The sequence below is a fragment of the Myiozetetes cayanensis genome, unplaced genomic scaffold, assembly GCF_022539395.1.
Source record: "Myiozetetes cayanensis isolate MyiCay16 unplaced genomic scaffold, myiCay2020 scf2-11, whole genome shotgun sequence".
NCBI lineage: Eukaryota > Metazoa > Chordata > Aves > Passeriformes > Tyrannidae > Myiozetetes > Myiozetetes cayanensis.
Genome location: NW_026087411.1, coordinates 78,615,521 through 78,633,745, shown reverse-complemented (window position 1 = coordinate 78,633,745; position 18,225 = coordinate 78,615,521). Strand labels below are relative to the sequence as shown.

At 38.6% G+C, this 18,225-nt stretch overlaps 1 protein-coding gene across 1 annotated transcript in view; it reads right to left on the bottom strand.

The window, feature by feature from the left end:
• The window catches only part of RNGTT (RNA guanylyltransferase and 5'-phosphatase), a 180,054-nt gene extending 162,294 nt beyond the window's left edge, over positions 1-17,760 (bottom strand). Inside the window, exons 1-5 of the mRNA XM_050315090.1 lie at positions 17,530-17,760; positions 10,965-11,074; positions 5,948-6,051; positions 5,726-5,814; positions 2,151-2,226 (exon numbers count right to left, since the gene is read on the bottom strand). Coding sequence (XP_050171047.1) covers positions 2,151-2,226; positions 5,726-5,814; positions 5,948-6,051; positions 10,965-11,074; positions 17,530-17,593 — 443 coding nt within the window. The 5' untranslated portion in view covers positions 17,594-17,760. The remainder of the gene's footprint in view (positions 1-2,150; positions 2,227-5,725; positions 5,815-5,947; positions 6,052-10,964; positions 11,075-17,529) is intronic.
• Positions 17,761-18,225: the final 465 nt, after the last annotated feature.

Genomic DNA, 18,225 nt, shown 5'->3' with positions numbered 1-18,225 from the left:
TATAACTGAAATGGAAAAGAGAAATTAAATTTAAAATGCAATTTTTTTTGTCTGACTGTAAACTACGGGAAGGAGCCTAGAGTTTTATGAGGCAAAATTGCCAGAATAGACAGAAACACTGCCTAAGAACCAGTAATTGATTTACTCTAGTCTTTGATAAGAGGAGAAAACAAAACATTTTCCAGAGTAAGACTATCAGATGGTCAGTTTAGAAGGAGCTTTCTTCCTTGTTCTGTTTTCTAACTATTTCTTACTCACAAGTTTTCTAACTAATTTCTTACTTACAAGACATTTTTTACTTTGCTATCTCAGATTATTTCACATCTCCTGTAATGAATGGGACTGAAAGCACCCAACAGGCCAAAATAGATGGGGTCTGAAAGATGCACAGATTTGTCCATGATGATATGAGAGGAACGCTATAATCTTCTGGAAAAGATGGCAATGAAAGCCAAAAGAGGTGGAAGGGACTTCAAGTACAGAAAACTAGCTGGAAGAAAATAATTTTCCAAGTCCTAGAAACACAGCAGTCTTTGGGTAAAACGAGTTGTTGAAAATCAAATCAAGTAAGGTTTCTGATCACTAGCTGGAGAGCTTTCAGGCTGGGTGACCTTTCTTAAAACTAACTTTAAAATGCACCTCAGTGTTCACAATACATAGGAACACTCCTACATCGTATCTTAAGGAATGTTTAAAATAAGGTACTGTTATTTGTTGATCAGGAATCCATCTATATTCATTCCTCATCAACAAGTAACAGTGCCTTATATTAACGAATGATACAGCAAATTAGATTTATCTTGATACAATGCTTAGCATTAACTAGCACCACGCCAATATTCTTTCTTTTGCTGTGGACATTTTTCCCTACCAGGCGATATCTGCATGTTATGTCAAAAAAATCTGACAGAGATGAACAAACTTGATACAATTAACTACCTGAAGCAAAGGAAAAAAAAAAAAAGTTGAGTTTTAAGGCTTTTCCCACAGAGGTTTGAAAATAGAGATTGCATAAAGGCAGGAGATTCAAACAGATTCAAGTGCACTTCCTCTTCAAAACAAAGGACCAATTCTAATTATTGCACGCTACTTTTAAATTGTTAGATTAAAAGCATCCAAATTTGCTAGTTCATAAGAAAAACTAGAACCATACTATAAAGATATCCATGTCTGTGTCTACTTCCCAAACTCAGCTGGGATTCTACAAAGATTCAACCAGCCACTGCTAACAGTGTTCTGTCTCCATTACTCCAACATCTTCATTCCAAGTTTACTAACAGACAGCAGTGACCGAGTTCTTTGCAAACAGTTTGCATGTGCATGCCAAGAACCAAATAACTGTATGTCCAGACATATGAATAAGCTGCAACAGGTGCAGAATTTTCTTCCCTTAAAGGACCACACATGAGAAATATCATCAGAATGCTTAAGGGGCTTGCTAAGAAATATGACTTTCACAGGAAGCTGTCAACAAGGAAACAGAGTTTTGTGAATCCTATCCAACCTGAAAAAGTTATGTCCACCAGCATGGTACAGGCATTGTTCTGCTCTTTTATGACAATGTTGTTTGAAAAACATAACTATTCTATATGAAGGCATCAACATTTTTAAGAGAGAGAAAAAACAGGTAAGTCTGCATAGAAGCATGCTGTAGACTTTGGTCAAAAAACAAGCTGGAAACAAGGACTTTGTCTGCCCCGATCCTTCCGAAGTAAGTACGTTGCTCTAGATAACCTCTTCAGATTCAAAAAAATAATTAAAAAAAAAAAAACCCTACATGCAAACCTACATGAAAAGGATGAAAAAGTAAGGGAAATAACCTTTCAGGCATCTCTGAACTCTACATTCTTACTCAAAATGTGGGACAGGTCAAGCAGAAGAGACACAATACAATAAATGCACTACTAGAAGCCCAGACACAGCAGGTACAGCTGACCTTTGACCTACCAGACCTTGCTTGATCATAACAGGCTAAGTACCCAGGGATATGAAAAATGTTAATTATGGGCTGTTTGCTCAAGATTATTAGGCAGTTTTGAAATAACATATAGTGAAGACATTAGGATAGCTGTCAAGACAATGAGTGAAACATACTGAAGATGCCTTCAGTTACTCTCCACAAATCCCTAGGAATTAACATTCAAATTTACCTCCAGTCCAACTTCTCAACCAAAAAGGCACAGATCAGAAATCCAGTTCTATTGAAACCATGTGTACAATGGACACCTAGACAAGACAAGAAAAGGGCATAATCACTCGCAAACAGTTTTAACAAACATGAGTTAGTAGCACAAGTGTGGGTGTGGATCCTTCCACCTTCATCTGTAACATTAAAGGGTTATCTCCCTTCCCATTACGGCAGCACAGACCACATAAGGCACACAAGCCTAAAAAGGCAGTTTATTACATTCTTTCTGCAAATTAGCAGCAACAGGAGTATAGGATACTTCAGTTTATCCCAATCAAGAGCACTAACTTAATGCAACTGAAATATGGCTAATATAGATAAGATTCACAAATCTGCTCAAATGTTTATCAAAAGGCAATACAATCAAATTCAATAATTGTGCTTTCAGTGGATTCAACAAGCATGACATTCATTTCACACTATCAGGCAGAAAAATCATACCCAGATTACCCTACCTCAAACTTGAAAGCAGTGCCAATAGACCACAATTCTGTCTCAAATTTGCTATTATCATGCTAACATCAGACTTATTAATTTTGAAAAAAAAAAAAAAAACCTACAAAAAGAAAACTATACAACAGTACCTTGAATTACTTATCTTTTCAATGTAAGAAAAAAAATAATTAAGTCTTCAGCCTCTATTTTACTGAATTCATCCCCCGGTGAAAGCAGGGATGCCCTGTCAAATGCACTGGAAAATTTTTTTTTCCTCAAGGCAACAGCACCACCTAGTGATAAAGAGATCAGCCCGAAAATTTGTGCTCTTAAAAATGTCTTGAAGGATTCAGGCAAAATATTGTCTCTTTTTCCTACTGAATTTTAAATTTTTAAATTATAAATATCATTACAGTTTCCACTAACAGCAAGCTCAATTATTCTTCACATATTTTTCAGTTGTTACCCTAGAATCATAGAATCGTTTAGGTTGGAAAAGACCTTTAAGTTCATTGAATTCAACCACTGGCCCAGCACTGCCAATTCCACCACCAAACCATGTCCCTAAATGCCACATCTACACAGCTTTTAAATACTTCCAGGGATGGGGACCCAACCACTTCCCTGGGCAGTGTGTTCCAATGCTTGAAAACATCACCTTTTGGTGAAGAAATTTTTCCTAATATCCAATCTAAACCTAATTCTTTTTTTCTAACCAGAGATCCAAAAAAAAACCACCTACAAAGAGTAGAGTGATAAAACCCAGAAACTTTAAATGGGTAAACGGAAGCATGTATCAACTGCAGCAGGATCAGATTTCATGCGTGCCCCACCAACCTTCCCTTCTTTATAAAGCAAGGCAAAAATTACTATGAATTTCTTGATTTCATCCCTTCTAACCATTTAAAAATATTAAAAACTGTGCAACTTGCATAAAATTGAATTAATTTTAGCTTCATTATAGAATCTGGTTTTAGCAGTTTATTTCTCCTTTGTTTTCTTCTGAAGCAAAATTTTTGCATTTTGCTTCCTTAAAGTTGGCAGGCATACTCCAGTCCTTCAGGCTGAAAAAATAGTTTCCATCCTATATTGTTATCGCTGAATAGAAAATCTGGATCACTTATCACTCACATTTCAGTCTCTTTTCCTATCTAATCTTGACACCAGGAAAGAAATTGCACAGAATTGCCATCAATAAGTCCTGCAGCTGTTACTGCTACCGAGAAGGTTAAGTCAATAATTTTATACACATGACAAAGATAAGCATCTCAGCAATGAGACCAGTGGCTTGGAAGGGAAAGGTTACACAGGGTGCAGTACTAGCACTGCTGTAGATTGCTTTCACTTCTGATAAAAACATCCTCCACACCAGTCCCTCTGAGGCTCTATCAGAGGAAACAAGTGTCCCAAACCAGAAATTTCAGTAGTTCATAAAAGGGAAACAGAAAGTCCCAACATTTCTCTTTTACTAGGAAAGCCTAAATCACATGCTATTCAAAAGCTTAGTCAACATATTATTTTTTCCTTGACTCTTGTTTTTTTTTCCATAAAGGTGAAACGTCTACCTGATAGAAAAACATTTCAAAATTCATCGAGATCAAAAAGTTATTGAGTCAACACTGAAAATGGCACTTTATAAGTTGAAATACCTATTAAATGTGTTTGCTATTTATAGGATGTCACCATGATACCCATCCTCCATATAACTGCTGACCATAACCAACATTTTAAGTTCTGCAGTATTATTGGGGATCAAATGGAAGAACTATGAGAGGAGAGTGATAAATGAGGAGCTGCTAAATGAGAGTGCACCAGAACCTGAAATATTGTTGGTGACTAATCCCACTCAGTCTCATTTAGCAGATTCTCATTTTTCATATCACATAGTTGCATTACAGTTAAGAGAAGAAATTACAGGTCTCAAATTTAAATTGCATTCTGTGTGAAATAAAGAAATAAGAAAGTACCTAAAAGAAACTTATGTGAAAAAAATACACACCCATATTAAATCTCCCAAGCACTGAAAAAAAAAAAGATTCTCAGTGGTCTCTTGGGACAAAACAAGAAGCAATAAATACAAACTGAAACACAATAAATTCTGTTTAAACATGAGAAAAAAAACCACCTGTATATTTTAAGGGTTATCAAATACTGCAAAAAGTTGCCAGATGATGTTGCGGAGTGTCCAAGCTTGAAGGTTTGGGCAAGCTGCTTTAGCTGGCCATGTTCTAAGGAAGGGAAGCTGACTAGCTGATTTCCACAGGTCCCTTCCAACAACTTCAGCTAATACTGTGATTCTGTACAAATCCTAAACTGCATGAACATACCAGCTTAGTTTACCAAGTTCTTAGCAATGACACCTAAACAAACAACTGTCCCATGAACTCCTAAGTCACACAGACACTCAGACTCAGGAAGGCCGCAAAAATTACCATCCAAGAGGACTGAGGACAACACCCATTCTGACTCTGGAAACTCATCTGCAAAGTAATTTCCTGTGTCTGACAGTTTGCTGATAGAGCTGAACATCAATACGCTTAACAGACATCAGACTAAAACGGTTTTACCTAAAACTAGAAGCAATACAAATTAAACTGAGAACTTATATCTCTCTGGGTAAAAAAAGTACCCTTCAAACATTCAAATATGCACTGCAAGCCAGTATACCACAGAAGAAAAACTTAGCCTAATATCTACTACCAGTTTTGTGAGATTTACTGAAGAACCTCTAACAATTCAGCTGCCAAATATGACTTCAAGTAACCCAGACCATCAAATGTCAACACAGTACCTGCATTTGTATCAGCAGAAGTTAAAAACCACAATGCAAGTATCATGTATTTGTAGACAGTTCTTAAGCCTGTACATTTTTCTGCATTAAGTCAATAGCTGTAATCAAAGTGATGGATGCAGAAACATACTATTTCTGCAAAAATCAGAAACATACTAGTTTCTGCAGTAGAAGCAATCAAATCTAGTATGCATAGACATTGTAGGGAGGAACTTCCTTTGCTCAGACTTTTAAGACTACGAGACTGCAATTATGAGTAAATATGAAATAAACTAAGAGTAAAAACTAACAACGGATATAATAAGATGTACCTATAAGCTCTGAGGGATTCTTATCACTGAAGTGTTCACATACACGGATAAATGTTTCTGTATTCTCAGGTGTAGGGCACTCACCGTGCCTGAAAAACACAAGAATACACAGATCAGAAGACAACTGGGGGAAAGGGAAGAAGAGAAAAAAAAATTAAATTCTTCAGTGTGATCTTTCAAATTAAAAGCCGAAGAAAGGTACAAAAAGTGCATACAACTTACCCTTTACACTGGAGCTTTATGTATTTAATTCCCTCTTTCTCTATATCATTCCTATCGTAGAATCTAGTGGTGTTGGTCAAGTCTACCAGCAAGCCCATTTTAACCTTAAAAAAAGCAAAAAGTTAAAACCAAACTTATATACGTGGTTTAAATATCAATGGGTAAACACTAAACAGCTAATAACATCCAAATTAAAAGCAAGTACAGGCTACATTTGTAAGTTCAAAAATTCTTGAATATTGTATTTGTTCATAAAATCTGTGTTTTACCACCATTACAGACATCTGTGTTTCTCTGTGAAAGTTGGTGTCTAAATTAGCACTAGCCATTAATTCAAAAACTTCAGTTTTCAATTATTCTAAATAAGAAAGATCTGCTAACAGCAGGAAAATATCTAATAAAGAATTATTTTAACATGCTAAAAAGATAAACAAGGTGGAATCAGGTGCACTTACACTTTAATTAGAGCAATATTAAGCACTGGCACAGTCAAGGCACCATAAGAAAAATTAACTACTGACACATATTATATATAAGTACTTTCAGAAAAAATAACCCATTGTAATTTACCCATTTATTAGAGTGAAAAACAGTGCAAAACAATGAACACATTTTCAAGTTTAAAACAAAAATTCCCTAAATTCTCAGAAACATCTTATTTAAAGCTAAATAAAATGCAAAACAACAAAGATGTTGTCAGTAATTATGGTGGCAGCGTCAACCACTCAGATGTTACAATGTACCTGAATCCAGGCTCCCTTGCTACCCTAATGTGATCCCTTGTGCATTAACTTACTTTTTTTATTGTTTGGGGTTTACAGCTTTTAAAGAGCCTTGTGGAAGTTACTAAGTTTTTAAAAAGAATGATGGAAAGCAGAAATTCCACTGGGTGGCACAAAACACACAGAGAACACGGGCAAAGCATATTCTACTGATCCCTGGTCCAAATAAAAATTCCACCAACAATAACCTCACAGTATCACTGTGCAAAAACAGCTCACTAACACACCTGTGTACTGAAAGGATTCCTGGTTTTCTGTCTTGTAAGTGCAAACAATTTCTTTTGGTCAAAATGCTCGATGTCCTGCTTTCAAGTAGGATTTTCCACAGTTTTGTCTTTTTTATAGATACATCAACAGTGCACTTAAAAATACATTAAAGCTGAAGCAAATTACATATGAAAAATTCATAGAAGAATACTCCACCTTCAATATATTTAAAACTCCAGCATGTACTCAAAACCAGGATTTTGATCAAGTTTTATTTAGCTTAAGGTCAACAGACTGGCAACAATTCAGCAGTGCAGTTGGAAGAATTACAAAGTAAAACACTGCTTTCACACAGTTTGGAAAAGGTAAATTCCAATTATAACTAGAATACAGTTCAGAAACAGTTGTTACACATAAATATGTTGTTCAGTAGACCCCTAAAGGAAAATTTCCAATTATCTACAGAGATAGATGTATTGAAAGCTCTGATGATATACTTTGGTAATACTAACATACTTTCATGTTACTTTTATTTATCAAATATTAAAAAGCATCATGATGTTATGTTAACAGTATTAAGCATTTGTAAAGTAATATCCAAATCAGTTCTGAATTTCTCCTTGTTTACTTTAGCTTTGTATATTGTATTCAGAATACTTTATTTACTCTTATTACTGTGTTTTGCAGAAATGCAAACTACCCCAGAAGGGGGCCCACCTGAAAACAACGTTGCATCACCTGAAACTTCAAATATATAGTTTCAACCAAGCTGCTAAATATACAGACTGACAGCATCCTAGCCAGGAATAATTTTGTAGGAAGTACGCAAGAAGCAATTAATTCAATTATTACGTTCCTCCTTCTACATTCTCCAGAGCATTTTGCAAATACCTCCAAGACTACTTAATTCAGGACTGTAGGACTTCTGGAGTGCTCTTCTTCTGCCATTATTATGAATCATTTCAATCACAGACAACTGAAGATCTTGTGAGGTGGCACTTCCTCACACATTTCAATGGAGCACAAAATCAAAGAGGCATCCAGTGTAATTTATCCAGAGCTTCAAAAGCATGTATGGCATATAGAGCACATAAGGCCTGAAAGCAGTTTTCTTGCTGTTACAGAAAGCATAAACATTTTCTCTCTCAGTCCATGGGGCTGGTTGCACTTAACACACTACAATTTAGAGAGTGCAAGGCACAAGAAAATGATAAAGAAATTTCTAAAAAGCAGGTGGATCATGTAATATACCAAAGTATACAGCTAGGATTTTCAAAAAATTAATACAAAAAAAAAACAACACTGGTACCACAAACAAAATAAAAGCCTTCCTCCTCACTTTCTCACATTCCAGCTATCCATGCCTTATGTATGTGCTCTTCTGCTGCTGTGCAACTAAATGGGCTTAGCTAGGTTCCCCTGTATGGCCACAGAAGTTTCTCTTTAGACATTGGAAATTGAAAACATCCTCCCCAGGAAGGAAAGAGCACACTACAACACACTGAATGATCTCCAGTTTCAGGATCTTTTTCTTGCATTTCTTATTTGAGGACAGTAGTTTAGATCACTAACTGAATTTATCTGCAAAAATAAAAATGTGGCTGAAATATGACAAAGTAGTTTTCCTAACAGGAATTCTATAACTTGAGCATACTAATTGCCCAAACATCCTTTTGAGCTAACTAATGTCCTAGCTCTTTGTGATAAACTACCTTTATAAAGCATAAACTGTACTAACCTACATACTCAGGAAAGAAATTAAAAAATAAAAATCATTCATACAGTCACCAATTGCTCCTGTAAATTTCTGAGACCATTAAGATACAATGTCAATACTGGCAATCAGAAGAAAAATGGGGCTGCCATGCCTAATCAAATCAGTTTCTAACATTCAGATTTTAAGCAACCAGTTCCATGAGAAAAGGAGGAATTACACAGGAAGCTTGTTAGAGAAAGTTTTGTCCAGACACACGAGATGAACTTGTACCTTCAAAAATCTGTGGTAACAGCAATATCTCACTAGTACCAAAATTCAGTCTGAAGTCTTTTATTTGGGAGATAAGTTACATGGACTCAAGTAATATCCAGTTTTCAGAAGTGATTCATTCTCCAAAGTATTAGCAATAAAGCCCACTGCAGTAAAATGATGAGAACCAAGTACAGTGAGCTATTTTTGCCTTGGGAAAATCCACTTTTTGAGGTCGCCTCAATTTCACATTTATTTCATTGCTGACTTGTTGGTAAACTGCTATTCTACAAATACAGCACTCCAGTAACCCACTACATATCTTGGCAAATAAAAAATCATATGTTTTCAAACAGCAAACATTAAGTAACAGTACCAGGGTTCAATACAATATAATAGATTTGACAAGAACAGAGAGTTTGAGAGAAATTGTATGTTATGCATGTTAATCAAAATTACCAAAATATAAGTGGGGATCCTTATGCTACTAATTTTGATATCAGATTCTAATAATCTGATGTCACTCAAGACATGATGAATTTGTAGCATTGCAACAGAACTGACAGATCTGACAAGTGGAAAGAAAGGCTATGTATGAAGGTTCACCATGACTTCTTTTTCTGGTGGCAAATTACTGACAAAGTCAACATTTAGAAATTCTGAGTAGGTCTCTGAAGTTCTCTATAACTTCAAAATATGCGCAGAATTTTAAATTACTTTAAACCATGCGTAAGATCGGTTTGAGAAAATTTCTAGGGATGCCTTTCAAAGCTGGTCAGAGTCAAAAACAACATAATGCACAAAAGAGGAACTCAAGTAGAATTAAAACGCACAGATCCAAGAATTCAAACAAAAAAAATCCTACCAGTTCAAGCACCTGAGAACAGGCACGTATGTTTCACTGGTAGTACTTTATTATCACATTACTGCACAGGTACTTCTACTCTGCTTCACTGAGTAGTTCACCACCTACTTCATACCTAAGCCTAAGTAAGATTCATAAAATGAGGATTCCCATCTTTTAGTCACCTGATTCTTCTGATGTTCAAGGTCTGTTACTGTTAAGCGAATTCAGAATTAATTTAACTTAGATCAACAGCAAAAAATAATGAAAAAAAAACCATGAAAAAAGGTCACCTGCATGATTTGTTTTATAAAACACACAGTCAAAACAAATGCTGCTAAACTTCTATATAAAAGTTTAATAAACTGATTAAAAGAACTAGGTGGTAGGCCTTTCTTTACCTGGTAGGTTCAAAATCTCATTTCCCACATCTCCAGATGCACTGGACTGTGCACAACATTTCAGAGATCTACATGAAAGGCTGGAAAGATCCTGTTCCCCACCTTTACTGTCACAGTTGTGCTACAGTGCAGAACAACAGGCAAGCTGAAGTACTCAGACAGAAATGGGTAAAACAGAGAATGATGAAATAAGCTAGAAGCACAACTCTGTAACCCAACGATGGAGGCATCCACCCACCTTCCTGGGTCCCAATCCATGCTCCTAAAGTTTTTTTCTATTTATGCAATTTTTGTTTTCCAAGAAGTCAATGGATAACATTCATAAATTGTTTTCTTCTATAGTTGAACCTGATGGGTTAGATACCATAAAGCATTCTAGACATCAAAAGAAGAAAATTTTGCATGGAAACTACAGGAGAGTTCAGTGAAGTTCTCCCTTCACTTTTAAATGCATTCACTCCTATAAGCAAAATCACAACTTAACATATCCATGCACAAGAGTCACCTATAAAACTACAAACTCAGACCACCTGAATTTTGACGATAACATCTCTCCAAGATGCAACAGTTATAACAGAGAAGAGTGAGATTCTTGCTACTAAAACATGAATGAAGAGTGTGCACAATTTGCATAAGAAAGGTTTTTTGTAAATCTATGAATCACAGAGAAAACCTGAAAATGTAAACAAAAAAAATTTTCTGTAGACATGTCCCAAAGGAAGCCATCAACCACTTTTCTCTTAAATCTGAAAAGCAACACTTGAATAAACATTAATAATGAAAGTTATGTTTCAATTACTAGAAAATTTAACTTTACCTTCAGACTCTTCAAGTAGTTGGATAACATACTCGGGTGAAAACGATTTTCTTCAGCAACCTGTTCATCATATCTTGGTCCTAACATTGTCTTCAAAGGTAAAAACTTCCCTGTGAATGATAATCAAATTTTACAGTATTTTATGCATACTCATGTATGTACACTTACAACTTAGCAATTTCAAAGCAACATGCTGAGCAGATTTAGAGGTACACCCTCAGTAAAAAATAATGGTAGGAAAAGTATTAGCAGCAGTTGAACTGGAATATTTTTTAGTTATGAGTTCTCAGAATTCACAAGTAAGTTTAGAAGCTTAAAGGAAACACAGGTCAGTTCATCTAAAACTGAGTAACTCAACATTTTTAACTAACTTTTAATGTGATTTAAGCTGTGGAGCTACAACGCACAGAATACAGAGAATTTAAACTCAGTACAGACAAAAACATGTAAGTGGCATTTAAATGACAGTTTGCCACCCAACCAAGATTGCTGCAAACTGCTCAAGAACATCTGTGCACTGCAGATCTTTCTGACATCTTTCTACACTTGCTCCTTAGGCTTATTGGAAGAGTCCTGCAGCCCTCTCCAACCTTCTGTCTCAAATATAACACCTACATGTGCTGCAGACATCAGGGAAGCTACAAGCTGCAACTAAAACTTGACCTGAAGTAGTACTTACCAGACTACACCCATTGCTCCCTAGAAAACCCAAATTTTTTTTAATATTGATTTTGGTTTTCATCCATCACATCCACCACAGAAAATCTGAAAAAATTTCATTAGAGATCTCTAGCTCTTTCTTTCTGAACCCCAGCAATCTTCCATATAAACATAGAATGGTTTGGGTTGAACAGGTCTCGAAAGATCATCTAGTTCCAAACCCCTGCCATGGGCAGGGACTAGACCAGGTTACCCAAAGCCCCATCCAGTCTGGCCTTGAACACCTCCAGGGATGGGGCATCCACAACTTCTCTGGACAACCAGTACCTCACCACCCTCACAGTAAAGAACTCCTTCCTAATAACTAATAACTCCTAATAACTCCTTCCTAATAACTAATCTAAATCTCCCCTCTTTCAGTTTAAGACCATTATCCTTTATCCTATCACTAGGTGCCCTTCTACAAAGTCTCTCTCTGGACTTCTTGCAGGCTCCCTTCAGGTACTGGAAGGCTGCTATAAACTCTCCCTGGATCCCTCTTTTCCCCAGAACAACCCCAACACTCTCAGTCTGTGATTTCCTCATAATAAAAGAAACAAACTCCTCTTGTTTTCAGGAAAACAAAACTACACAGAATGAAAAGACACTAAAACATCCATTGTTTTCAGCTAGAAATCAAGATCTGAGAGAGAAGCTCACTAGTTTTGTAAAAATAGAAAATGCATACCATTTCTACTACATGAGGTTTCTCTATACAATCAAGTTCAAGTTTGGTGTAGCCTTAATTTCTACCAAATGCCCTATATAGTCTCAAATAATCATTTACCTTCCATGAAAGAGACATTATAAACCACAAAAGATAGACAGATAATATGAAAACTAGGAAGCTTTACACAACTTGTTAGGTCAGGTTTGATGTTCATGAGAAACATGAGAAACAACATCACTCTTATACTTGTCTGAGACTCTTCCAAAATTGACAGCTAAAGGGAAAGTTATTCAGTCATATAGTCAACATACACATTAAATGGTAATAAATTATAGTCACTTCAACTTGTTTGACTGTTGGAAAAAACCTTCACTTTATTGCCCTTTGCCTTTTCATTCCAACAGCTGCACATCCATACGCTGGTAAAGATTGTTGGGTTGGCACCTCCCCTCCATTTCCCCATTTCTTCAACTATCCCATTTTCTTGCTTCTTTGTGTTCCTTGTCACTTCAACACTATCATTCAGATTCTCTTTCTATTAACCCTTCCACTCTAACTTGTAATCTTCCTCTATACAGGCTGATTATGCAAACACTAATTTTAGATGATCTTAACTCTTAGGAGAAAAGACAACGCAGAAAGAATCGCGTCTTGTCGATATCACTTGGGGAGTCTTTCTGCTGTGCCTTCTGCAACCGGACTTGTCTATCTCGCATTGGCCTTTTTAGCCATCAGCGCGCTTGTAGCAAGCGTGGGTAGAGCCCTTCTCAAATCTTCGTTCGCGAAGCCTCGCCATGATGATGCAAAAATCTATCACCGCCATAAGTTTTGCAAAACGTCATGCTTGAAAGTTTTTTAACTTCTCCACTTGTCACACCCATACTACACCCACACATCCATTACAGAACATGAAGAATGCAACTAAACTTTTTTAGCCAAAGCACTCAATTAAGAAAAAGAGCTGCACTGACTAAGAGAGTCAATGGATTCATAGGAAAACCACCATCCTTTATAAGATACTGGGAAAAGAGAACAGATTTGGAAAAGTGCCTGGAGGTTATGATTGTTTCCCGTAGCATCTGATTAGAGCCTGTACAGTTGCACTGAAGACTCTCCTGTTCTCCATCTTCTAGAACAGAGAAGTTCTAGAACAAGTTCATTCTCTTCTCAGTAGCAGACCTTGATTTAGCATCTGATTTGCACTCCGATTTCCCTCTGAGCAACCAAAATGCATTCCTGTTCATTGCCAGGGAAAGACAAAGTAGTCTAGTCAACATCCCCGGCAGCATTTGAATACCTTCAGACAGCTGTGGAAGTGATGTGTATTTCATACAGAACCCATTTACTACCATTTCCAAAGCTCAAACACAGGACTTTGGAAGTATTTAGGTGCTCTGCTTCTACAAATTCCACTTTGGCAGTATTATTGAAAAACAGAGTTTACATGGCAGCAAAAAAGTTGCCTGCCAAGGTTAGAAGAGAGCTATGAATTCATGTAATTTGGTTCCAATTTAGGGAATTTCGTAATTGATTACGAAAACAATAGCTCTGAGGTTTTGGTTGTTTTCTTTTTCTTTGTGGCTGTTGGGGGGTTTCTGTTTGGTTGGTTGGGGTTTTTTTAATAAATTAATTTCTCTGCAATATAATTTCACATTTTCCCATGCAGGAAGCATGAAGTTCTTCCTAGTTTACATTCTTGTTTTTTCCAAATTGTGACTGACACACACGTATTAAAGATCTTGAATATGATCTTATATTGTGTTCCTCTTATAACAGAAAAGCAAATTTTCCCACTTGACAAATTTGCTATTTGGTCTTTGTATACAAGCTTGAAAACCCTCCTTCCCTGCATGCATACAAGCCTCTCATTAAGTGTCATTAAAAGCTACCGAAAATCTAAGCTTTAATTCTAAGAAAGATTTCTAACCTTTTTGAGTAACATGGAAGAGTATAAATGAGGCAGTAGTTACTGTCTCTTCTACACTTTTGCCATACATCTTATGCTAAAGAAGTGATGTAGTAACAACAGACTGCAACTCAACCTAAGCCACCATGCATAAACATTTTAAGATTAAAAAATCATATGTTGAATTAAGTGATCTGATAGTGACAAAGTGATATTTCACATGGATAACAAAGCATCCCAAGTCATTGGTGTAACAAAACTACGTTATGACAACAATTGCAACTCCTCGATAGAATTTTCAAATTAACTTCTAAGTGTTACTGGAACTTTGACAACTGACTATTACCTACTTCCACAACTAAGTTCAAATTTGTTAAATAGTTTTGGAAAGTGGCTATGAAAAACCATTTTTCAAATTAGTTACCTGTCTAACAGATGGGATTTCTTTAAGTTCAAAAAACAGGAAAAAATTCTAAAAACAAGAGCCCAGTATGTCAGAGCACAGACATCAAATGGATAAATCCGAGAGAAAAGTGAACAGCACATGATGTCACATTTTTTACATGTACATGCTCTAATTTTAGCACACATCTTCAAATTCAAATTCTAGATCATATCAGTGAAAAAATACTCTTAACTTAGTATAATTTTCTGTGACTATCAATACGTGACATACATAACTAGGTATGACTATGGTATGTTTAGATTGAGCATTGATTAGGAAGGATAAACTGTGTAAAGTGGTCAAGGTTAAGAAGAGAAATTGGAATCAAATTAAAGAATAAAATCCACAATTAAAAAACCCCTAATACTTCCTCTAAAAATTAAAAGTTTTCCAGCTCAAGAGAACTATGCTGGGTCAAAGCATCCATTTCACCTAGTATCTCATTACCAACACAGGTCAATAAAGACCACTAGGAAAGAGAGTAAAACAGTGACAGCCCATTATCAGACTATTCTCTCCAACTACAAGCTATAGTTCAGCAACTTCCTGAACCTGAAGCTTTACTCTTATTTAAGGTGCTTTCTCAATAACTCTTTTCATCAAGTACATGACTGAAGTGCTACTACAATGCAATTAATGTGAAAATGTGCCATTCTGAACAACTGCTGTACTATCAGAAGACTGATGGTGCCCTATTACTTCTGGTAAGTTGCAAACACTATAAAACTAGAAGTCAGGTGAACGAGGATAAGAATACATTCTGATAAAGCAGTCAAAGTAATGAACCAAGCACTTTCCTTTTTTTCCACTGTGCATTAACTTCCTGTGCACAATCACACGAAATGGAAAAGAATTACCTTGCAGTTCCTGAATAAACAAACACACAAGTAGTGATGGCACAGCAGATGACACGCTGATGACCTGCATTCTTGCTTACTCTAGGTTGCTATTTCTGAGAAGCCATGGCTCAAAAGACAGACAAACAAAAGCCACAACTAACAGAGATCAAGAACTTGCTGAGAAGAAAAACAAAGAATAAAGAGTCATTACTCTGTATTTGTCATGGTCAAAGGCTAAAAAGATAGGCTATGAAATCTCTCATTAGATACAAAGCAATGCATGTGCCAGTGATCAGGAAAAAGAGAGAACAGAGATGAGCAAAATCATAGTGGTGTTATTTAACTGAGTCAAGTTCAGAGAAGTCTAAGGAACTCTAGGGAAACCCACAAAATTAACAACTGAAATTAAATACTGGTAAATGCCAAATAACACATACTGACGATGACTGAAGACTAAGCCTACTGAGATGTCTCACCAAGTTCTAAAGGGTCCTCTGTGGGATAAAAAATGCAGGAGTTTTAACTACTATGCAAATGATAGCACAATGCCATCTAAAATAGCCAGTGAGTAGCAAGTGTTGCTTTGAAAACATACCTTTAAATTATCACAGATAGGGAGGTGAAAGGAATGAAAACTAGAAAATAGTGGAGGAAAGGAAAAAAGTGGGGGTTGGAATTGTTAGCATTATAAAGGAAAGAAGAATTTGAGAAAACTGAGAAGAGAGACATTTGTTTACTCTATCTCATACCAGGCAGCAGGGAAAACATTCATCTGAAATCAGTGTGTTGGTTAACTCACAATCAAAAATGTGTCTACTCGACACACAATCACTGCTCAATTCACTGCCACTAGATGCCAGCAAACTAGATATTTAGAACAACTGAGACTGACAGCAACTTTTAAGCAAGAACATCCAAGATGACAGCAATCCCTGATAAACCCTGAAATACATGTGAAACACTGGAGTACAACACTTAAACTCATCCTCCAGCTAAGCAGCTCAGGAAAAGGTTGGTGGCTGGCAGGTCGCTGTCAGCTGGCTAAATAACAGATCGACAGTGATAGACATCTGAGCCTCCAGGAAAAAAAGAACTAAATGTGGAAGAGACTGCACAGAAGCCTGGCATCACAGAATCAGAGTGGAAGGGACCACACCGGGTCACCTGGTCCAGCCTCCCTACTCAAGCAGGGTTATCCCAGAGCACATGGCACAGGATTGCATCCAGATGGTCCTTCAGTATCTCCAGTGAGGGAGACTCCACAACCTCTCTGGGCAATCTGTTCCAGTGTGAGGTCACATGCACAGTAAAGATCTTCCACATGTTAAGGGGGAGCTTCATGTGCATCAGTTTCTGCCTGTTGCCTCTTGTTCTATTGCTTGGCACCATTGAGAAGAGCCTGGATCCATCCTCTTGAAACCACCCCCCTCTTTGGGTACTTATACACATTAACGAGGTCCCTTCTCAATCTCCTCTTCTCGAGGCCGAGGCCTTTCCTCGTAAGAGAGATTCTCCGGACCCTTGACCAACTTAGTAGCTCCAGTAGGCACCTTACTCACGCCCAGCTGCTGCCTGTCTCACCAGATGTGACAGACAGTTAAAGTTTTAGCCCGAAACTGAAGCAGTGCAAAGCGAGAACCCAGCCCTAGGGCTGCGGCGAGCAGGGGAGGGACTGTGCCCCTGCAGGGGAACGGGGCCGGGTCGGTGTCAGACGCGGCACGGGCCGAAGGGACGGCGAGCCCGGCGCTGAAGGCAAAGTGCTGCTGCGCGCCGGGCTCTAAGGAGAACCACCGCCCTAGGGGAGCCGGCTCCGGGACAAACACCGGCCAGGAGCTCGGGGGGCACGGCACCGCCGCGGCCCCGGCACAAAGAGCCCCCTGCCGGGTCAGAGGGCGAGAGGCCCGCGGCGGTCCCCGGGGTGCGGAGGAGCGGGACCGGGCAGCGCCGCCGAGGGGAGGGGACCGCCCCCGCTGCCGCCCCGGGGCCGGGCAGGGCCGGGCGCTCACCTGCCACGGGCTGTCCCCTCCTGGGGCAGTGGAGCCAGCGCGGCGGGATCTTGTTGTAGGACATGGCGGGGCCCGGGCGGCCCCGGGGGGAGGGAGGGAGGAAAGGAGGGAGAGGGCAGTGCGGGGCGCGGGGCGGCCGGGGCGCTCAGCCGCGCCGGGGGCCCCTCGCCCGCGGCGCCTCCATTCAGACCCGGCTCCGCCTCGGCCGCCACCGCACACGGAGCGCCGGGAGCCGCTTCCGCTTCCGGGTGCCCGGGACCAGGGGTGGTGCCCGGGCGGGAGGGGAGCAGCCTAGGCTGGGGCTCCTCAGCCTGCCCAGAGCGGTGGGCTGGGCTGGCAGAGAGGTGGTCACGAACCGCTACAGGCTCCTCCTCTTGGTCCAGAGCAGGACCAGAGGACACAGTAGTCTTAAGCTGCGCCGTGGGGGGCTGGATTGGACGTCAAGAAGGGCAGACTGAGCAGGTGCTTGAAGGAAAAAGTTACTGAAGGCGACTAAAGTAGTAGACTGTGTCAGGCTCAGGAAATGTCCCGAGCTGAAAACAACTGGAGGCTTGGACAGACGTGATTCCTCTGCTTTTAGTTTTCACCGGATTTTCCCTTATAGCCAGAAGTGGAGGTAGAAATAGGTGGGTCCCTGCTCCAGCTATCAGTGCAACTTAACTCTGGGTATAACAAGCTTGTTAGTGTAGCAGAGAT